Genomic DNA, 23,972 nt, shown 5'->3' on the forward strand with positions numbered 1-23,972 from the left:
ATAAAGAGACAAAGAACTTGACTGAATTGTGTTTTGTGATGGCAACCTAAGAAGGCTAATGGCTGCTCCTGGGTTCTTTGCCAGACTTGGGCCATTACCTACCCATCTTGCTCTGAACATGCCTGGACTCTTGATTCTTTCTCAAAACTTAGTGACTTGGACTTGCAGATGTACTTCTGCATCTAGGTGAGTGTATCATCATGTGAGTGGATCACTGCCTAGTTTCATGTTACACTCCAAATGAATAGTGTCCTCTGGTATCTAATATCCTGTTTTGAGTTCCCTTTTGTCTCATTACCCCAACACCATAGCCCTGTGTGCAAATGGCAGGTGTGCAGATTCTGATGTTTAGGTCCTTGTTGCATTCATTCCAAACCCTGCAATGACAGGCATTAGAAGACGAGAAAAGTCTAGAAACAATAGAAAAATTCGACAGGATTACAGATTACAAAGTTAATATGTGAATATCATTAGATCTAATAGATACAAAACTAACAGTTTGAAAAACAGGGATATTTTCCAAAGAAACTAAAAAACTTAAAGCTTTTACGTATTGATATGAAACTAAAAATTTTAAGCTTTGGTATATATGTCAAGACTTTGACATATCAGTATTCAATAAGGAATATATACTTGAATATATTATATACAAATGCATACTGACGTTCAATATGAAACATTCCTGACCTACTAGAAGATAAACTTAAAAACTTCTGATAAATTATCCAATATCAGATTCTGTGTTGTAGTACCTGCAGTGGTCCACCCAAGAGGTGTTGGTGGTGTTGTCAAGAAGAAGTGATGGAAATGATGGCAAGTCACTAGTGAATGAAAAAGTGAAAAAGGAGAAAAAGAAATCAAGTACTCCAGGGAACCTGGTTTGAGAAATGAAGAAGATGACTGCACCATTAACTGAAAAAGAGATGTGCAGGAGCAAGTTTGGCAGTGGGGAAGTGAACCAAAGACTCCAGTATCATATCCGTCCATCTTAGCAGAGGACAGCTCTCAGCAGGCAAGTGTCTGCTATACATAATTAGGTGGTTGGTTGTGAAAGGAATAGGAGGTCTCAGCGGGCCCCAACCCCCTTGTTGGAGAAACCAGTACCAAACACCCCATGTAGATAAGATAAGCAATGCGGCAGGGCTCAGTTAGGGCATATAGAATGTGGGGAATGTGAGCGGGGGGTACATGCAAGATGTGAAGTACGTGCAAGATGTGAGGTACGCGCAAGATGTGCTCTGCCTGCTTGCCCAATGTTGATAACGAAAATATGCATGCCACCGCGGTCTATATAAGATTTCCCCTAAAGAGGCTCAGGGTCGTGTTTTTCCTAACCGGTCCTGCGTGCCCGTGTGGGAGCTCGACCCTGGCTAGCCAGCCCAATAAACTCTGCTTTGTAGATTGCATTCACGCCTGGCTCTCTGTCTCTCGGGGGAATAGGATTCCGGGTCCTAACATTTGGAGGTCCCACCGAGATTTTATTTTCTTGAGAGACAGAACCTGCCTGCGAGAAAGCAGGGGCGATCTCAAGTCCTAGGCATTGGGAGAGGATCCCAGACCCTCATTTGGAGGAACTTGAGTGTTCCATTTGGGCCGCGGCGGGGATTCGGCCAATCCCCAGGGAGATTCATTCTGGGAATCTCGCAAAGAGGACCACAGGGTCCTATTGGGAGAGGCTTTCCTCTCATTTGGGCTCGAGCACTTTAGGAACCCTGGCGCCAGGTGAAGAACTAATTGAACTAGTCGACCGACCACCCGTCAAGTGGACGCCTTTCGGCCTGATATCCCAGTTGGACGGTGAGGAGGTTGAATGGGGTGCGCACCAGTGTGAGAGAAGGACCGGTCTGAGCGAGTGCTGGAGAGTGTTTTGTGTGTGTGGAATTATTGTTGTCTTCACCCTTTTTGTTCTCTCTCTCTTGGTGTTTGATTCTCCTTCCACAATGGGACAGGGACAAACAACCCCAAAGTCTTTGATCCTTTCTCACTTTTCAGAAGTTAAAGAAAGGGCCTTAAATGCGGGTCTGGTCATCAAGAAAGGTAAGTTTGACACCTTTTGTTCTACAGAGTGGCCCACCTTTGGAGTCGGGTGGCCCATTCAAGGTTCCCTCTCCCTAGACATGATCACTAAGGTTAAAGCAGTCATTTTTCAGCCAGACAATCGAGGCCATCCAGACCAAGTTCCTTACATTTTGGTTTGGGAGGATCTGGTGAGGAACCCTCCCCCTTGGTTAACAGTTTTTCTGACCCACCCCTCCAGTTCGGCCCTCGGGGCTAAAACCCCAGTCACACCCGCCTTGGTCATAAAGGAGGAGGAAAAACTTCCTCTTCCCACCTTGACCGGTCCTCAAATTAGGGCATCTCCTTCACCATCTCCGGTCTTACCAGAGAGTTCCCCCCTTTACCCATCCCTCGCAGGGGCAGAGGAAGATCGGCCGCCTCCATATATGACTCCCCCTAGCCAAGCCAGTGCCCCGGAGGAGGAAATTTCCTCATCCTCCTCAACAGGACTGGCAGCAGGAGGAGGAATGGGTCGAAGACTTCGCCCCCGAGGGATCCGGGAAAGGGAAGGGGAAGACGGGCCCTCCTCATCAACACAGGGGGAGGAAACTGTCCCTACACTTCCAGTCCGGATGGTGGGCCAAGGGGGACCGGGAGGAGGGCAACAGTTTCAGTACTGGCCCTTCTCCTCCAGTGATCTATATAACTGGAGGACGCAGAACCCGCCCTTTTCTGAAGACCCCAAGTGTCTCATAGATCTCTTGGAGTCCATCATGCATACACACCGTCCCACTTGGGATGACTGTCATCAGCTGCTCAATACTCTTTTTACGACGGAGGAATGAGAGTGCATCCTCAACGAAGCGAGGAAGAACATCTTGGGGGATAATGGGAGACCCACAACTCTCCAACCGGCCATAGACGAGGCTTTTCCCCTACGCCGCCCTGATTGGGATTTCGGGACCGCAGAAGGTAGGGAGTGTCTTCGGATCTACCGCCAGACTCTTATGGCCGGTCTCCGAGCGGCCGCTAGAAGGCCCACCAATTTTGCAAAAGTGAAAGCAGTCGTTCAAAGGGAAAACGAAAGCCCGGCCGGTTTCTTAGAGCGCCTCTATGAGGCATACCGTCAGTACACCCCTATTGACCCTGAGGCGGACCTCCACCGGTCTGCTGTGGTACTCTCATTCATTAATCAGGCAGCTCCAGACATTAGGAGAAAACTCAATAAACAGGAAAACTTAGGGGAGATGACTATAAGGGAAATGCTACAGGTAGTGGAAAAGGTCTTTACCGCTAGGGAAACTCCAGAAGAAAGGGAGGAAAGACGGAGAAAGGAAGACAGGGAGGCCCAGGAGAAATTGAGAAAGGAGGACCGGGAGTTCCAGGCTAAGGAAAACCGAAAGCAACAGAGAGAAATGGCCCGTATTTTCCTAGCGGGTGTCCGGGACCAACCCAGGGGAGGGGGCCACACCAGGACCCCGGATAAGGAACACTGTTTTTACTGTAAGGAAACTGGGCATTGGAAGAGAGAATGTCCTAAGTTAAAGGGAAGAAGAGGGTTTGGAAGGAGACCGGGGGAAAACAGGGAAAGGGAACGAGCAGTAGAGCAGGCCAGAGTCCTCCTAGCCGGAGAAGAGGACTGAAGGAGACGGGGCTCGGACCCCCTCCCCGAGTCCTGGGTAACAATACATGTGGAGGGGAAGCCGATGGGGTTCATGGTGGATACCGGCGCCCAGTATTCGGTTTTAAACAAGGCACATGGACCTTTGAACAAGGCACGAACAAGTGTTGTTCAGGGGGCCACCGGTACGCAGTTATGTACATGGACTACCAAAAGAAAGGTGAACTTAGGAAAACACCAGGTCACACACTCCTTCCTGGTTGTCCCTGAGAGCCCCGCTCCCCTGCTCGGACGGGACCTACTCACCAAAATAGGGGCCCATATCCATTTTGAACCAGATGGAATAATTGTGACTGATCGAGAAGGGAGCCCGATTCATGTCTTGTCCCTATCATTGGCTGACGAGCATCGTCTGTTTGAGAGTCAACAGGAACCAGGAGGAGACATGACTCATTGGGTAAAAAGATTTCCCACGGCCTGGGCAGAGACTGCGGGAACCGGTCTCGCCAAACACCTCCCGCCCGTAGTTATACAATTGAAGGCTTCCGCTCTTCCCATTCGGGTGAAACAGTATCCTATGCCTGAGGAGGCCCGAAGAGGCATAGCCCCTCATATCCACAGGCTAATAAAGGAAGGAGTACTGCGGCCTTGTCAGTCCGCCTGGAATACTCCTCTGCTCCCCGTCCGAAAGCCGGGAAGCGGGGACTATAGGCCTGTGCAAGACCTACGAAAGGTAAACGAGCGGACGGAGGACATTCATCCCACCGTTCCGAATCCCTATACCTTGCTCAGCCACCTACCCCCCTCGCAAGTATGGTATACAACCCTTGATTTGAAAGATGCTTTCTTCAGCATTCCATTGTCAGAAATTAGTCAGCCGCTATTTGCTTTCGAATGGCAAGAAGATGGGGGCCAATCCGGACAGCTCACTTGGACCAGACTGCCGCAAGGATTTAAAAACTCTCCCACCCTGTTTAATGAGGCCCTGAGCCAGGACCTGGAACCTTTTCGTCAGAGCCACCCACGAGTCACTCTATTACAGTATGTTGATGACTTACTGTTAGTGGCAGAAACCCGAGAGGAGTGCATCAAGGCTACTGAACACCTGCTAACGGAATTAGGTGAGCTGGGGTATCGGGCAAGTGCCAAGAAAACTCACATCTGTAAAAGGTCAGTGACATATTTGGGTTATCGGATTGCAGATGGGGCAAGATGGCTGACTGATGCCATGAAACAGACTATTCTGGCTATCCCATCCCCGACATCCACTAGGGGGGTGAGAGAATTCCTGGGCTCCGCGGGGTTCTGTAGACTCTGGATTCCAGGATTTGCGGAAATAGCCAGACCCCTATATGAGGCCACCAAAGAAGCTCCAGATTGGAGTTGGGGAGAGAGAGAACAACAGGCCTTTGATCAGCTAAAAGACGCTCTTTTGCAGGCCCCTGCCTTAGCCTTGCCAGATCCTACAAGACCATTCACTCTGTTTGTAGATGAGAAAAAGGGGGTAGCCAAAGGAGTCTTGACCCAACAGCTAGGTCCCTGGAAGAGACCAGTGGCATACTTTTCCAAGAAATTAGACGCAGTAGCGGCAGGATGCCCCCCCTGCCTCCGCATCATAGCGGCCATTGCCGTGCTGGTGAGAGAAGCCGATAAACTAACCTTTGGACAGGCCCTCTGGGTAACGGCCCCTCACCCGGTGGAGGGAATCCTTAAACAACCCCCTGGGAAATGGATGACGAATGCCAGGCTCACCCACTACCAGGGGCTCTTGTTGGATTCCCCTCGGATCACATTCACAGATCCCGTAATCCTGAACCCTGCCACCTTGTTGCCTAACCCGGAACTGCAGACACCTGTCCATAACTGCAAAGAATTCCTCTCCGAAGTTACACAGGTACGGGCTGACCTAAAGGATACCCCCCTGTCTGGCTGCAAATTAAACTGGTACACGGATGGAAGCAGTTTTTTCCAAGATGGAGCCCGAAGGGCAGGGACAGCTGTAGTCGACCAAGAAGGAAATACAGTATGGAGCAGCGCCCTCCCACCCGGAACATCAGCCCAAAAAGCGGAATTAATTGCCTTGGCAGAGGCCCTGGAGAGGGCAAAAGGAAAGCGAGTCAATATCTACACCGATAGCCGCTATGCTTTCGGTACCATCCATGTCCACAGGGCCATCTATCGCGAAAGAGGATTCCGCACAGCAGAAGGAAAACATCTAAAGAACCTAGCCGAAGTCCAGCGTCTATTAATGGCAGTGGAAAAACCAAAGGCAGTGGCAGTGATATATGTCCCAGGCCACCAGTCTGCCAAGACGCCGGAAGCTGTCGGTAACAACAGAGCAGATCAAGAAGCAAAGAGAGTAGCAATGGTGAGTCCTCCCATGGAGACAGGGCAACCTTCCACGGTTGCGGCGATAGACGTGCCAGTCCCAGAGCTCCCTCCGCTACCCCCCCCCGACCAGAATACTCCACAGAGGATTTCACTTAGATGAGAACCCACTCCCCCTTTAGAGAAGGGGAAGACGGATGGAAAAGTGACTTGGAAGGCAAGTTAATTCTGCCTGAAAAACTCAGACGATTCCTGTTGGCTAACTTACATAAGTCCACCCATTTGGGGCGGAGAAAATTACTAGACTTGTTGACATCTGCGCAGCTCTGATTTCCGAACCAGACCATAGCAGTCCGCCAAATTGTGGAAGATTGTGCCAGCTGCACAATCATGAAACCAGGACGAAGGGAGGGGCACCATACAGGTACTCGGGAATGGGGGAGGGCTCCGGGAAGAAGTTGGGAAGTGGATTTTACTGAGGTAAAACCGGGAAAGTTTGGGTACAAATATTTGCTGGTATTCATAGATACCTTTTCAGGCTGGGTGGAGGCTTTTCCTACAAAGAAGGACACGAGTCAGGTAGTGGCAAAGGCTTTGCTAGAGGAAATCATACCCAGATATGGGGTGCCCGAGGCAATTGGGTCAGATAATGGTCCAGCTTTTGTTAGTAAAGTCCTGCAGGGACTAGCCCAGACTATGGGGGCCAATTGGAAGCTACATTGCGAATATAACCCCCAGAGCTCAGGGCAAGTAGAAAGGATGAATAGGACACTAAAGGAGACCTTAGCCAAATTGGCCCTGGAGACTGGCGGTGATTGGGTGACGCTCCTTCCCTTGGCCATCTTCCGGGTCCGGAACTCTCCATATGTCCATGGGCTAACTCCCTTTGAGATCCTGTATGGGGCTCCACCCCCCATCATTCAGAGGACCTTAAGCCCGAGACTAGGTGATCTGGCCCCAAATTATCGTGTTACTCTACAGGCTTTAGCTAAAGTACAACAACAAATATGGCCCCTAATTCAAGCGTACCATACTGCAGAGAGGACCCCGAACACGGAGCATGGCATAGTCCCGGGGGATATGGTATGGGTTAAAAGACATCAGTCCAAAACCCTAGAGCCTAGATGGAAAGGACCTTATGTTGTACTGTTTACTACCCCTACCGCCCTCAAGGTCGACGGGATTGCAGCATGGGTACACCATTCCCATGTAAGACAGGCTCACCCTCCGGAGAAAAAACAGGAAAATTGGTCTGCACGGAAGCATCCAACAAACCCACTCAAGCTCCGGCTGATACGGGATGCTCCGAAAAACGAGAACACTCCAGATGCTCCGCAGCCCTCCTAGAATGGGATTATCACCTGGGTCCACTACACCCACATCAGACCGGCAGATCTGGTAGCTATGAAGAAAGGCTTCCTGCCAACAAGAAGGGTGTCCCACCACAAGGAAAATTTTTTCAAACTCAAACTTCATACTGGACCTCGGTAACTTTATTCCTTTTTCTAACCCTGTCCACCACTTGCTGGGGGCATACAAATCCACATCAACCTTTTAACCTGACCTGGATGATTGTAGAAGTATCCACAGGAGACATTCTTAACCAGACCTCCAAGGTGACCCCTCCCAGCACCTGGTTCCCAGAATTATACTTTGACTTAAGGGCCTTATTCACTGGCAGGGGACAATGGGATTTGCGCCAAAGTTACTTCTGTCTGCCCCGCTCCCCAACCCAACCACAGAAAAAAATGTGGAGGAATCGCAGACTATTATTGTAAGTCATGGGGTTGTGAGAGCTCAGGGGATATATGGTGGCCACCCCCCAAACAGGGGGACCTTATTCAATTAAGTAGAGTCTCTCAATCTGGCATTACATACCACCAACCTAGACCTATAAATAAGGGATGCCCAACTCCCCCCAATTGTAATCCCATTATGATAAATTTCACTGATTTAGGAAAAAAGGCAACGAATTGGGAATTGGGTAAATCCTGGGGAGTCAGACTCTACAAAACAAATCATCCAGGAGCCCTTTTTACTTTGCGGCGTGTGCGACAACCAGTCTCTACTCTAACAATAGTCCCTAATAAGGTACTTAGGCCACCCTATGTAAAGCCACCTCCCCGACCTTCCACAGCTCATCACCTTCCCTCAACCATAGCCCGGGCTAATGTTACAACTCCAAGACCATCAGAAACCAGCCCTCCCCTGGTGAGGCCCAGTCTCATGACTGGATCTAAAGACCCCCTCTGGGAACTAGTGGGTGCTGCCTTCCTGACGTTAAACCACACCAACCCTAACATGACTAACTCCTGTTGGTTATGTTATGATGTGAGGCCCCCATTCTATGAGGCAATAGGGCTAAACACCACTCACGATACCTCATCTGAGGAAAACCCTACTCAATGTTCCTGGGGAGACCGTAAGAGAGGTCTGACCATACAGCAGGTAAGCGGCCAAGGAACCTGCTTAGGAAAAGTGCCAAAGAACAGACGGGACTTATGTACTGTTATTAACGCCAGTTCTACCTGGGAAAATGCTATTAAATGGGTAATTCCAAAGGACAATGGGTGGTGGCTATGCTCGCGGTCTGGACTCACCCCGTGCCTATCAACTAAGGTGTTTAACAGCTCTAAAGAATTCTGTGTTATAGTGACTGTGCTGCCCCGCATCCTCTATCATTCGGAAGAGAGTCTATATTCATACTGGAATACAAAAATGGTTGAAAAAAGGAAAAAGAGAGAACCTATATCCGCAGTAACTATTGCTACCCTACTCAGCCTAGGGTTAGCGGGAGCAGGAACCGGCATAGCTTCTTTGGCCACCCAGCAGAAAGGGATGTCTTCGCTGCGTGCAGCCATAGACGAAGATATAGAGAGAATAGAAACCTCCATTAGCCACCTAGAAAAATCCCTCACTTCTCTGTCTGAGGTAGTACTTCAAAACCGACGAGGTCTGGACTTGTTGTTCCTCCAAAAGGGGGGACTATGTGTTGCTCTAGGGGAAGAATGTTGTTTTTACGCTGACCATACCGGAGTTGTTCGTGACTCCATGTCTAAACTTCGAAAGAGCCTGGAACAAAGAAAACGAGAAAGAGAGGCCGGGGAAAGCTGGTTCGAGTCTTGGTTTAACCAGTCCCCATGGTTGGCTACCCTTTTATCTGCATTGGCAGGGCCAATAATAATCATCCTATTACTTGTTACCATAGGACCCTGGATTCTAAACCGACTTATGGCCTTTGTCAAAAGTCGAATTAATACTATCCAACTTCTGGTCCTCCGCCAACAATATCAGGCTCTTCATCCCCTTGAGAATGATTCCTCAATTTAGGCCGTAAGAAAAGGGGGGAATGAAAGGAATAGGAGGTCTCAGCGGGCCCCAACCCCCTTGTTGGAGAAACCAGTACCAAACACCCCATGTAGATAAGATAAGCAATGCGGCAGGGCTCAGTTAGGGCATATAGAATGTGGAGAATGTGAGCGGGGGGTACATGCAAGATGTGAAGTACGTGCAAGATGTGAGGTACGCGCAAGATGTGCTCTGCCTGCTTGCCCAATGTTGATAACGAAAATATGCATGCCACCGCGGTCTATATAAGATTTCCCCTAAAGAGGCTCAGGGTCGTGTTTTTCCTAACCAGTCCTGCGTGTCCGTGTGGGAGCTCGACCCTGGCTAGCCAGCCCAATAAACTCTGCTTTGTAGATTGCATTCACGCCTGGCTCTCTGTCTCTCGGGGGAATAGGATTCTGGGTCCTAACAGTTGCACATGAGGATGGAGCTCACTGTGCGGATACTATTTGAGAGTCATCACCATAAAGACACAATAAGGATACATTTCAGGGTGGTAGGAAAAATCAGATTGTTTGATGACTGCTGTTGGGGCAATCAATTTTGCATTAGGAGAAAAAAGAACCCTGAATTCCAAATTTAAGTTCAGTGCAAACAACTTCCAAAAGGATCAAAAATAGTTTTTAAAAGTAGGTGGCAAATGGCTCTTGTGCATCCTTGTTGGGAGTATAAATTCGTAGAACCTTTCATAGGGACAATATGATCAAAATTGAAATACATATTTACTTTGTTCCAGTAGCCCTACTGCTTGTATTAATTTATCACTAAATAAACATGCAAGGATTTCTCAAGACATAGGTACAAGGATGTCTACCAAAGACTTACTGCAGCAAAAAATTAGAAACAAGCAAAGCATACCTCAACAAGGCACTGGCTAAATTAATGATTGTATGTCTATAAGATGAACTACTTTGCAGAGGATAGGAAAGGTGAAGGAAAACTTTGTGTGCAATTGAGCTATCTCAAGGCGTGGTAACTGAAAAATTGTGAACAGAACCTCTTGTGCTTATTATCCTTCTATGCAAACATATGTATGTCCATGACCAGGCCTGCCAGGCTCCGCCTCCTATCATCCTGCACTGTTGGAATTTTGTAACCATGAATATATTTTTCATTAAAAGCTACATCAATAAGAATGATCTGCCAAGCAGACACAGGTGGTTCACGCCTGCAATCCTAGCTCAGCAGGCAGAGATCAGCAGGATCATGGTTCGAAGCCAGCCTGGGCAAACAGTTGACAAGACCCCACCTCAAAAAAAAAAAAAAAAACCTTCACAAGAAAGGCTCAAGGCATAGGACCTCAGTTCAAACTCTAGTACTGCAAAAAAAAAAGAAAGAAAAAAGAAAAGGAATGCTCTGAACAGTGAAATGATTCATCACCTTTTGTTTTCTTTATTCTTCTTTGTATATTCCTTTAAAAGCACCCTAACAAGTACTATCAGAACAAAAACACTTCAAAGAATATGGTCCTATATCCTATCCCCCTAAGACTGTGGACAAATCAGTTTAATCTGCATGAAAATCTTATGACCTTTCCCAATTCTAAAATTCTTTTTTTTTAATGTTCTTATCTAACTGAGATTTTGTACCTTCAGGCACCATTGGAAGCAGTCTGTACCCAAGGCCAAGCTGTAAAAGTTGCAGGGGAGCTGCAGAGCTGCCAAGGAGGGTGTTTAATTAGCAAAACTTAGAGCAAAACTTAGGGGTCGAATGCAAATTGCTAGCAACCACCAGATGGCAGGGGTCAGGCAGGAGATCATCTCAAAGAGATAAAGTGGGAGCCTTGGTCAGGTCAAGGGAAAGATAAATGAGTCCCAACTGATTGGGAGTGGGGAGAATGTCATGGGGTTCACGCAGCTCCTGCAGGAGTGGGAGAATGGGTCTTTAAACTTCCACTCAAGGCTGCAAAGCCAGAGGGAAAGGAAGGGCTGAGGACTGAAAAAGAACAAGGCAGCTTGTGATGGAAATGGTCTTGACCTATGTGAAAAGTCACCTATGAGGCTGTTACAGTTTAGCTGTCCTCAAACCCCAACATGTCTGAACCATGAACATATGTATACATGCATACAAACACACATGCACATATGGCTTAAAGATTGAAAATGCAGCAGTTCTATTTCACCTGGGAAGAAGAAAAGACAAACAAAACTCAATTAAATGGTTATTAAGAATTTTTAATAGGAAAGGGGGTACCCAATTAGCCCTTATTTTCACATTTCTTTAGCCTTTAAAAGTTTACACCTTATTTAAATATGAAGTTAATAGTACCAGCTAGTGCTAGCCTCATTTGCTGTAATAAAGCCTTGATTTTAATTAGAAGCAAGAGCATACCATTCCACTTCTCCTAACTAACCACCTTTATGAGAAGCCAGGCTTACAGAAATGCAAAGCTATCATAAAGGCGCCAACATTCTCCCTGGGTGCATTTTGCCCCAACTGTAGACACAGTAACTTGGAACAAATAAAGTTATTAACACTGACCTTGCACACCTAAACTTAAAAGTGACCTAAGACATGAGAGCTTCCCATGTAAACGCTGACCTCTCTCATGACAAAGTCTGACCAAAGCCCCTGGCTAAGCTGTGTCCTCTCCCCTCCACTTGGTCATTTCCCAACACGCAGTCTAGCTGCTTCAAACCTTCATCTCTACCCTTGCTCTCAGTCGCTCTACTATAACCAGTCTCCGTTCCTTTGAACTTGCCTCTTGGGTCAAATTTCCCAATCATATCATTATGTATGTGGGCCTCAGGGAGAAAAAAAGAATGTGGTGTTCAAAAAAACCTGTATACCTGTCTTTTGACCCTATACTATGCATTTTTTGCATCTGCTAAAGGAATCTAAACTATGCTATGACAATCTATTTAGCTGGAGTAAACGCCTCTCCAGAATGCTTTCTTTTTTTAAATGTATTTTTATCTTCTTTGGAGAAATTAGCTCCAGCAAGTTGAATTTTTTAAATGGGAGTGTCTATATTCTTCAAAAACATCACACACATCCTGGGAGCAATAACAGTTGCTAAAATCAGCTTATAGATATCTTGAAACAATGTCTAATTTAACTTTCTTAAGGTAAACTTTTTGTTATAAAGACTAACTTCAGGAAAGAGTTTTATAGTTTTGAAAACTCTCTACAGAGCACTTTGTGATTCAATATGGCAGAAAAGGCAAGTGTTGACAGGCACATGGACAGATGGGGGCATATACAGACATGTGTATATATTATATATGACACATGTAATATATATATGTACATACATACATATACTATGAGGAATGTGGAGCTCAGTGTTTCCATTTTTGAGGACAGAAAACTAATAAATAGAAGTCCCTGAATCAAACCCAAGTTGAACAGTTAGTCCTATGGAAAATTGATATCAATAATGAATTGATACCATCTGCTGGTCACAACTCAAGATGGATGGTGACAGTCAAGTTTTAGTTATTATTACAGAAGAAAAATGTTTTTTCTGTAAAAGAATCCCCCAACCTTTTTTTAATGCCCTGAGCTAAGATATTCTGATACTAGATAACTTGTTTTTCTTTTGGGGAGGTACTAAGGTTTGAACTCAGGGTCTCACATGAGCTAGGCAAGCACTTCACCACTTGAGCCACGCTCCCAGGCTCTGATACTCTGATATTAAGCAGTGATGTTACTAAATGTATCCTGGATTGTATCCAGGAACAGATAAAGGACATTCATGAAGTCTGGAATTTAGGTCATAGAGCTGTGCCATGGAAGTTCTTCAATTTTGACAGAAGTGCCATGGTGAATAACACATTAACAAGAGTGGAAAGAGGGCCTAGGGGAGTGACTCAGTGGTAGGGCACTTGCCTGGCATGCACAAGGCTCTGGGTTCAATTGCCAGTACCTCGAAATAAATAAATAAATAAATAAATAAATAAATAAATAAATAAATAAAAGGAAGAGTAGGTAGAGTGGGTATAAAGTAAACTTTTACTATTTCCAAAAACTTTTGTATAAATTTTAAATACTTCAAGAATAAAAAGTTCATTACAAATAAAACAGCAGTTGCTAAGTATTGACAAATCAACCTTCTTAAGCCACTAATGTTTATCATATGTGAAAGGAAGGAAACCCAAGTTTTTTCCACCCAACTAAGCAGCTACATATTCAGAAGCATTTAGTGGTAATCAGCAATGGTCTCCATTCACGGGAAAAGCAGAGCCATTTTATATGGTGGTAATTATTTTACAGGTGCCAATCAGGAGGACAAGAAGGCTTGGGGAGTCCTGGGAAGGAATTCAGATTTGGTCAATCCCCAAAATGGGCGTCAACAGTCAGTCATTGTCTGAGAAAGCATGACTGGCCAGAGAAGCACAAGCTAGACCAGTTGCTACAGGACATCTTCCCGAACTGCAGAGAACAAGCTGCCGAGCTGAGCAAAGGCTCCAAGCACCCAGAATGAGAGGTATTTACAAACCCAGCAGAGCTCGGCACGCGGTCAGAGATTTCAAGGTCGAGGCAACGTGGTTTCCAGAAAGCAGCAGGGTAATTAAGCTCACATGTTCAGACAAGAAAGCTGGCAGGCCAGGCTGCAGAGCCACAGGCCTGTCCTGGCTGCCCACATGTGTTCACCACCAGGGTCTGCCACAGACACAGGAGCTATGAGCAGGTTGATTCCAGCCCCTCAAGGCAGCACAGCAAGACTTACCTTCCTCAGGCTGGCACGAATGAGGAGTAGTTTTTGGTTTTGTTTTAATTGACTTTCCAAGTTGTAAAGTTTCTCCCCAGCCCTCAGGAGGCTGAAGCTCAAAATCAGCCCATTTTCACCTTCCAGGAGCAGCTGGTCTCAGAGATTTTATTTGGATCCAGAACTACACTGATTTCTTTCCTGATCCAAAGGATGAGTGGAGGTCTTTCTTTGGCAATGTCCACAAAACAAAGATTTGTCATTTCCCCTACACCTGCTCTATTCTTTCCATCTGACGAGGGTCTCTGCTACAAAGGAAAGCTAATGTCACCATCAGACTCCTAGGATCCAGGCAGATCCTAGTGGAGGGCAGTGCTATGGCTGGGATGTGGTTTGTCTCCCAAAGGTTCATGTGTTGGAGTGTGGACCTAAGGGTGAGGGTGCTGCCATGGGAAGGGATTAAGGTAGTTCTCATGGGACCCTGAGTTAGCTCTTGTGAGAGTGAGCTGTTATGACAGAGCAAGAGTGGGCTGAGGATATAGCTCAGTGGTAGACTGCTTGCCTAGCATGTGCAAGGTCCTGGGTTTGATCCCAGCACACAAGAAAAGAAGAAAGAAAGAGAAAGGAAGAAAGGGGGAGGGAGAGAGAGGGAGAGTGAGAGAGAGAGAGAGAGAGAGAGAGAGAGAGAGAGACCTCTGCATCTGCATCATGCTCTGGCTTCCTGTCTTACCATGTGATCATTCCCTCTTATAAGCACTTCTACCTCCGTGACCCCATTTGCCACAGGGTCTTCACTCACCAGAACTGAGCCAATGCCAATACGGTACAGTTAAACCTTCAAAAATCTGAGCTAAATAAACCTCTTTTCTCTATAAAGTTACCTAGGGTGTTCCAATATAGTAACAGAAAACAGACTAATATACGCAGTCAGCTGAGGGCTTTGTCCTCCCCAAAGCCACACTATTCAGGTGTCAGTGACATTTATTTCATGAATGAAAGAATTTCACAAATCTTTTCAGTCATTTCATGAACTCAAAGCACATCATAAATGTACAATAATTCCATATATGATACTTAAACTATAGAAGATACATTTAAAACTTTTGGAACTGAATGTTCAGAAGATCATGGTGTTCAAAAGTTTGACAAAATTCTTCAAACCCTGTGATTTTATATAAGTTCCTCAGGTACCTGGAGATGGGTTTAATGATATTTGGTTTATACAGTCTCAGGACTACAGGACCTATCAGACTTGATCAAAAAGGGAACCTTCAAGACTGTGATATTCATTCCTGAGGGGGGCGTAGATTAAAAATGTAAGTAGTGTAAGTGTGTGACTCTAAATTTACAGTCCATAAGCCGGAGGTCAGACATTTGTGAAAAGTTACCTATTTCATGAGGTTGATCAAGAGTAAGCTAAACGAGCTAATATCTAGAAACCATGGGGGACAACACCCAGCACAAGATAAGCACCACCAAGTACAGACCAAGGACGACGAGTGTCTTTTCAGGTCACAGCACCCCTGAGATGGCTTCCCAGAGACAACATCTCACAGGTGAAATGCAAGCAGTCTTAATCCACTTTTGGAAATTCCGTTCTGAGGAGAACATTTGAGAGTGTGAGCTACTGGAAACGTCTTTAAGGCACAAGCTGCTTTGTGAAAGGGAAAAAATATTTTGCTTCCTGCCAGAAAATCTGGTGCCTGTGCCAATCCCATGTGGATTTCTCAGTCAAGTGCAAGGACAGAGACAGCACTGTCAAGTCCTCTTATAGGAAGAGAATGGTGAGAGGTGCAGTGGTTCCCTTTCCTGCAGAACACGTGTCCCAAGACCCCCAGGGACAACCGAAACCACAGGTAGGGACAAATGCTATGTATGTTTTCCTGTGCATACACACCTGTGATGAAGTGTCATCTGTAAATTAGGCACAGTAATAAGTAGTAATAAAGTAGAACAATGACAGCCATGTTACTACAATGTTACATGAATGTGCTCTCTCTCTCTCTCCAGAGGCAAGACAAATACTTACCTTTTCAGAACACGAATGACCACAGGTACTGAAACCACAGAAGGCAACTGTGGGTAAGGGGGCTTTACTGTATGTCTCCCACCCAAAACAAGAGAACACTTCTCCTTGACTAGTTCAGCACAGGATGGCCAGAGACCACCATTCCGTTTGGCAGGGCAAGTTTTTTTGCGGGGTGGAACTAGGGTTTGAACTCAGGGCTTTGCATTTGCTAAGCAGATGCTCTACTGCTTTAGCCACACCTCCAGACCATTTCCCTCTGGTTATTTTTTGGAGATGGGGATCTTGTGAACTATTTGCCCCAGTTGGCCTAGAACCATGATCCTCCCAAGTAGCTAGGATTATGGGTATGAGCTACCGGCGCCCAGCTAGTGCAACATTTTTGATATTACCAAGTGCCTAAAAAGTTGGGGGTGGGGGATTCCTCTAAAAAGAATTGACTCTAGCTAATTCTCCCTTTGACATTATTAAAATGCAAAAATAAGAAATAAAACTTAAATGTCCAGACTCCAGGGGATTGTGATGAACCACTCAGACTTCCTTTCAAAACTGATGTCTCCATCTCAGAAGCACTGCCACATACAGGTCTCAGAGGCCAGCTCTCAAGGATTGACCATTAGTGGCTGCTTTCAGTGTGGTCATGTAAAGGCTGGGCTTCCAGATCCAAATTTGAGACAACTCTCATGGGTTGTCCTAGCTCTGAGCTCCATCTTACCTCAAGAGGACGCCTAGGAGATTCCACTGGAGGATTTGCCCCTTGGTGTCCAACCCGCAACACCCAGCACCCATGGACCCTCACGTGGGCCCTCAGGGCTGCCCATTGGCCATCTTTCCAGCAGGTCCAGGGTTTTATAAAGAGCTTTATTGAGGTATCACTGATGCGCAATAAAATGAACTTATTTAAAACATACAATTTAATAGCTTTCAACAAGCATATATAATCATGAAACTATCACTACCATTACAATAACAAACCCATTAACTCTCAAAAGTTCCCTTTGTAATCCCCCCACCCCAGTTGACTCCCCATCCACCTTCTCATCCCCCCCTCCAAGCAGATGCTGGCCTGCTTTTTGCCCCTAAAGATCACCTTGCATTAGCTAGGATTTTGCATAAATGGATTTATGCAGTATACACTCATCTTGTTTGGCTTCTTTGACTCACTGTAATTATTCTGAGATTTGACCACATTGTTGCATGTATGAGTAGCTCAGTTCTTTTCATTGCTGAGTAGTACTCCATTGCATGAACAGACCTCCCACACGGTTTTCTCCAGGAGCTCCCCAAAGCACAACACAAGACCAGGCAGGGTAGGAGATTCCCAACTGCCAGGATGTCCTGGGCTTGAGAGTAACATGGCCCATCCTAGCCCGGAAGCCTTCATGCTCTTGGCTCTCCTCAGCCATAGCACCCAAACCACTTTCCATTTGGGTTGTTTTTCCCCAAGTGGAGCACTACGCCTAGATAAACTCATTCTGGTTTTCATACACGGCTGACCCTCCCTGAGAGATACCGTGGCCTAGAACAGTGGAATGACTCTTCTAAGTCCTATGGCAGGGGAAGGAAGCAGATCTAAGCCATGTCTTTGATCTTTCTGAACAGTCCTCAAAGTCAAACCCTTCCCCTTTTCTGCTTTTACCTCTCTGGGGAAGTCATCTGAAATTGTTCCACAGGTTCACTTCCTTTGCTATTGTTCTTCCACTTACATTCATTTCACCCTGTCCCCCACCTCAGTTGTACCCTAATCTCTTTGACCTTCAAGTCTACTTGCAATTCATGCTACCTAATTCTACCAGCCCCACTTATCCACAGGTCACTCCTTCTGGACCTTTGAGACCTCTGGTGTGCATGTCAGTATTAGAATAGACTAGCAATCCTGGGTACTTTGTCTTTTCAAGTAGGTTAAGAGTGATGAGGAGCCAGGCATGGTGGCATATACCTCTAATCCCAACACTCAGGAGGCTGAGGCAGGAGAATTGTGAGTTCCAGTCCAGCCTGGGCAACATAGTAAGGTCTAGATAAGGAAGAAGGAAGGAAGGACACCTTTTTAATTTTTATTTTTATGTTTTGCTGGTACTGAGGTTTGAACTCAGGGCTTCATGCTTGCTAGGCAGGCACTCTACCACTTGAGCCATGCCCTGCAGCCCTTTTTGTGTTTTAGTTATTTTTCAGGTAGGGGCTGATGTTCTTGCCCAGTCTGGCCTGGTCCGTGATTCTTCTCCTCATTCCTCCATGGCTAGGGTGACAGGCATTTGCCACTGTATTGAAATAGGATCTCACTAACTCTTTGCCCAGATTTGCCTTGAGCTATAATTCTTCTGAGAAGTTGGGATTACAAGCAGGATCCATCACACCCAGTGATATTTTCACCTCTTTTGTTTCTCCCTCTACACTGTAGATTTACAGTGGGTGATTAATAAACTCTCACTAAACGAGTAAATGATTTGATAAACCAATGAATGAATGTAAAACCTTAAAGTTGACTCATAACCAGTCCAACATTTGTTCAAAGAGTGAATTAAAGACCATAAAATATGGCATTTTCCCTTCCCGGGATGAATAGAGGACACATGCAATACTTTGTCACCAAGTTTTCATGGATAAGAAATTTGAAGTACTTCAAGGTATATGCAGTTGGATCAGGATTGATAGGATTTAAGGCACCAATCAGGCCATGTGTTTCTGGAGGGCAAGGCCTTAGTAGAAGGGACACCTACATTAGACTTGGCTGGTTTCTATTTTGAACTATTTTTCTATACCACATAAAGTCCTTGGCACAATGGCTGGCTCAAAATCACTGACCCTATGATTATGATTCCTTGGATGGGACTGGGATCCCATAGAGGCAGAGGCCTAACAAGGCCCACGCTGGGCAGTCCAGGCCATGCACTATAGGCACTTCCACAAGTTCTCCTTCCTGGGGGTGGGCACACCCTGTACAGACTTTCCTCAGAGTATAACAGCCTACCCTCTGGGGGTGGGAGGAAATGGAGGTGGTGGGGGAGGAGCCCATCAGCTTCTGGCCTTCAATCCACCTTCAGCCCTGACACAGCTACAAAATGGGATGTGGGGCAACACTGCCAGAAACAGATGGCATCCCCTGGCCAGTCAATGCCCTCTGGACACAGAATGTTCTCTTTCAGAAGTACTGGTTGGTAGGAGACCGGGTCTGGGGGTGTCTGGATTCCCTGAGCAAATACTCTTAACCTCGGCTCTGCTCCCTCTCCATCCTTTCTGCCCTGAACGCATAGCATCCAATTCTCACATAGATAATGGTCTAACACAGAACAGTGAGTTGGTGCCTTCTTGGGCTTTAGGCTCCCAAAGTCGCACGTTGGAATCGCCCGTGCCTCCTCGTTCTGTGCTCTGTTAGTCTACCTCTCTCTGCGCTTATTTGTAACACAAAGGCACCAACCTTGAGGGACCATTGCACTGATTAAATGAAATCACAGAACTGGAGCTCACATATCATACCACTCACAAACAGTAGTCATTAATGTTTTAATAACCATAACTCCCAAATGTTCTGACCCCAGACTTGCGTCCTCTCTAACTTCTGCATTCTGTAAAAGACCCATCAGCACTGAGTTGCCCATGTTCAAAGGTGTCCAAAGAGAGCCAGCCACAGAGTTCTGTCCTGTCCTGTCCTCTTCCCTCCCGCAGCTACCACCCAAGTCCAGACTATCTCATCTCTCACCCCCTTTTCTAATTGCCTGATCCAGTGGTTTCTAGACATCTGGATTTCACAGGCCAATAAAAAAATTATAAATTATTGTTGGAACAAAACTATTTCAGACTTTTTTTTTTGCCAATAAAGATATTAAGTAACTATAATTGAGAAACACCATACTTTCATTAGTGACATGACAGTCTAACCTCTTCCAAAAGCTGGAGGCCATAAGTGCAGCTCAAAACACTGTTCTTTAAAATGAGTATTTCTTTGAACTTCAAGAAAACCTCATTATATTGACCTTATTTTCCTCCTTTCTCACCTGACTAAAACACCACCTCTGACTTGTATCTGTCTTTTCACAGACAGTATTTGAAGGCCTGTTGGCCCAAGTCATTTCCCTGCCTCAGTCCATTCAGGCTGCTATAGCAAAGTAGCCAAGAAACAACAGAAGTTTCTTCCTTACAGTTCTGGAGGCTCCAAGTCCAAGATCAGGGGACCAGCAGATTCAGCTATTGATGAGGGCCTGCTTTGTGATTATGTCCTTACATGGTGGAGACAGGGAAAAAGAGGAAGCAAGCTCTCTGGTGACTCTTCTTATATGAGCACTAATGCCCTGTGACAGCTCTACCCCTGTCCTACACCTCCCAAAGGCCCTATCTCCAAATACCATCACATTAGGAAGCAGAGCTTCAACATATGAATTTTGAAGAACACACACTTCAATTCTTAGCATTGACTAATCTCCCCCCTCTCCACCCCATGTGAACTCACTTTATGCACACATCTTTCCTACTGGAAAATAAAGGGGGTCATGTTCTGTTGTTCTGCGTAGGGCTCATCAGACATAGCATCCCAAGTCTAGCCAGTGGGAGTCCCCAACATAGCAATGCACATTTTAGAACTCAAATCCATTCCCCGATAGAAATATAGAATGAGGAGAGTCCCCCAGCACACACATACACACACTGTACGGTTCATAGTCCTGTCCTCTGAGCCACACAGCCAGTGGCCACACATAAGAACACTGCCCAGTAGGACACTTCACCACCTGCCTTCAGCAATCAGTTGTCCCTTCTCCTTTCCCTGCACCAGCCACTTCTTTTTTCCCCCCCACAGGATTTCCAACATCCTCACTAAAATGTGCAGAAAAGGTCTCCTAGGAATTTTTACTGTTCCTAACAATAGGAAACAGACAATGGCTAAAAATAACAATGGGCAAAGTGACAGCATTTCTAGAAGACTGCAAAGAGTTTCATTAGTAGAAGAATTCCTGGGGTTCAGTGATATGTAAAGGGAGCCCTCCCCTCCAGCCCCATCTGCCTCAGGCCTTCCCTGTTCTGTTCCATAATTGCAGCTGCTTCTTTGGTTCTGAGAACCACCCCCTCCCTGACCCCCAGAGACTCACTAGACCTCCTAGAATTGCGGGCTGGCACACCTGCACTTCTGACCTTCCATAAAAAGGGCTCCCTCCTCCTATTTTACCCCTTTAAAGCTCAAATTTTAAAAATAAAAAGTGCAGAGTAGGCTCTGTGGGGACTGAGAAAGTTCTAGGGAGGCCCTTGTGTGCGTCAAAGGAAAACAGATTTGCTGTCACTCCCAGAGGAAGGCTCACCTCTCCTTGGACAAGCAGGGCACAAGGCACCCAGCCCAAAGAGGGCCTGGTCAGGTTGCAGAAGCAGCAGCCACAGATTCCGTCACTCAGGAGACGTTAAAGGAGGAGTTAGAGGAACGGACCAAGTCACCGGCACTTTCAGGGCCACCTTTTTTTTTTTTGCAGTACTGGGGTTTGAACTCAGGGTCTTATACTTGCTAGGCAGGTGTGGCTTGAGCTACACCCCCAGCAGGACCATGTTTGAGTCTTGGGTCCAGCCAAAGCTCTCCACTCCCTGGAGTATGAACTGTTCCTTGTCTAAGTGTGGCTCACCACCCAGCAGCACCAACATCACCCATGAGCTAAACCAAAATAGACTTGGGCCCCTCCCCAGACCTACTGAGCTGCAATCTTCATTAATGAGACTCTCCAGGTGATTCACATGTACTTAAAGTCTGAGAAACAGTCTTCTACAACACCTAGGTGAGGTGCCTCCCAGGAGGCATTTGGCCACAGCTGCAGACAGAGAAATGCTATTGGCACCTAGTGCGTGGAGCCCAGGGATGCTGCTAAACATCCTACCAGGCACAGGCAGCCCTGCAACAAACAATTATCCAGCCCAGAACTCAGCAGGGCCCAGGATGCAAAAGCCTGGCCACATCCAGGAGAGAAGTGATGAGTGGTCCTAGAGTCTTAGCCTCCAAATGGGGACTGCAGAGCAGCAGTAGCAGCAGAGGAGGGAGCCTGCTATAGGCAAAGCCTCTCACAGAAGCAGGACCTCTGGTGACAGGCCCCAGGCAGGCTTTCAGAAGCTCTCCATCTGATCTGCACATGTGCCTTTTTGCTTTAAGATTTTTCACTGAGAAGTATTAACATAGGCTGTGAGTACCTGTCCTAGCAGAAGCTCAGGCTCAGTCAGGTCAGCCACTTACTTGCCCACGATTTCACACTAGTGACAACTGAGATCTAGCTCTGAAGGGGGGGCTGGCACAATGCTCTTTGGTACACAGCTTCAAGGACAATGGCTTATGGATGCCAGCAGAGTGTACCAGTTTCCCAGTCTTGGTGCTGACCACAAGAATATCCTGGCATGACAACACACAGGAAAAGAATTCAGACTCTGATACAACAGAGGCCAGGCAGCACTCAACAGCACTATGTGCACTAGATCCTAGTGATGAGAACAAGGAAGATGTCAGTGACGGGAATCTATTTTTAATCTGTTCCTAACCCTTCAATGTCACCTCCTCCTTTTTTTAATGTCTCCAGATGGAGTCCTATCTTTTTTGTTGTTCTGGCCCATTTGTTGTGCTCATCTTCTCTTTGTCCCACTGTACTGTGAATTCTGTCCATCCTCCTGCCCACAGGACCATGGATCCTGCGGGGCAGGAACTGGACTGCAGCTGAGGTGGCAGCCCTAGCCACCCTCCCTGGAGATCCCTTCAGGACAGTTCCCAGTGCTCTGGGGTTCTTGATCTCTGCCCGGGGGGGTGTTCTGGGGTTGGGGAGGTGCCAGAGAGTGAATGACCCCAGAAGCAATGTGCACCCAATGAAGGAGTAAGGGTGGGAGTTGCAGAGAGACAAGCCAGCATCCATGCATTTTTCTGGGGCAATTCTAAGGTGGGGTCCACAAGGTCTCTTAGAGCCACACAGTGGGGGAGCCCCAACTGGCACAACAGTTGCCTCATTAGCACATCCTCTATCCCTCATCAGCTTCCTCTCCTCCCCTCTCACCTCTACATTCCTCACCACAGATTTTGGCACCAAATCTCTGGCCAGGTCTGCTTTAAGGGAAACCAAATTAAGGCATTTTGCTCATTGCTGAATCCCGCAGTGTTTACTCACCTCCCTGGCACAGCAGATGCTCACAAAAAGTATTCATGCACATTAAAAGTCCTGATGCACCTCAAAAATCCAAAAACAGAAAAAAAAAAAAAAACCCAAAAACAGCAAAAACCCCACTGGTGGCCTGGGCAGTAGAAGAAGTCAGCAGACTATGTCTACATTTCCTGAGTTTGGGTCAAAACACTCAGTCTTCTACTGACAGCAACAATGTAGTTTCTAACAGTCACATGGAAAGTGAGGAGAGCTCAGTGGTCATTAGTTCCAGCTCTGCAATCCAGTGGAACCAAGTGCAAGTTCTTAGCTTTGTTGCCACCTAAGCTCCCCGAGCTTCAGTTTTGTCACCTACAAAATAGGAATAGTAACTGCACCTGCCCTCAGGGTTGCAGGGAAGATTTAATGAGACAAAGGATTAGTAAGGGATTTAGTAAGTCCTGGCCAGGATAAGCTTTCAATAAATGTTCTCAGTATTATTACTACTATTACTATTTTTTCACTGCCCATAGGCAGTCTCCATGTTTATTCAGGTGATCAATGGGAGTGGAGTGCCAGTTACATATCAGACATTCAACAAATGATTACTGTATGAATGAACAAAGGAATAATCCAAAAGTAGGATGTAAAAAGCCTGGAACTCCCCCCATCTTTTTTTTTTTCCCCAAAAGCTCTTACAAATTTTTTTTCCCGTTCATCAATTCTACCCCTCTTGCTAAAAAGCTGTATAGACATAAGAAAGTCACTCAACCCATCTGAAGTCTTAGCTATTAAACTTAAATTAGTATTATGTCATTTCTAAAGCCCCCTCCAGGTCTTCACTTGGGGATAAAGTAAGTCCTTGGCAAGAGAGGTGAGTGACCATCCACACTGGAGGTCAGGCCAGAGCAAGGCACAACA

The 23,972-nt window shown here is 46.3% G+C and overlaps 2 protein-coding genes across 2 annotated transcripts in view; one reads left to right on the plus strand and one right to left on the minus strand.

The window, feature by feature from the left end:
- The window catches only part of Pdzd2 (PDZ domain containing 2), a 374,613-nt gene that overhangs the window by 327,840 nt on the left and 22,801 nt on the right, over window positions 1-23,972 (minus strand). The window lies entirely within an intron of this gene.
- Window positions 1,584-2,843, plus strand: LOC141424222 (uncharacterized). The gene is made up of 2 exons (XM_074077675.1): window positions 1,584-1,797; window positions 1,993-2,843. The coding sequence occupies exon 2, from the start codon at window positions 2,118-2,120 to the stop codon at window positions 2,841-2,843; it is 726 nt and encodes a 241-aa protein (XP_073933776.1). The 5' UTR covers window positions 1,584-1,797; window positions 1,993-2,117.

Source organism: Castor canadensis, chromosome 6 (assembly GCF_047511655.1).
Source record: "Castor canadensis chromosome 6, mCasCan1.hap1v2, whole genome shotgun sequence".
NCBI classification, from domain to species: Eukaryota; Metazoa; Chordata; class Mammalia; order Rodentia; family Castoridae; genus Castor; species Castor canadensis.

Coding starts and splice junctions, on each gene's coding strand:
- LOC141424222 (XM_074077675.1), top strand. CDS start 2,118: ATGATCACTAAGGTTAAAGCAGTCATTTTTCAGCCAGACAATCGAGGC.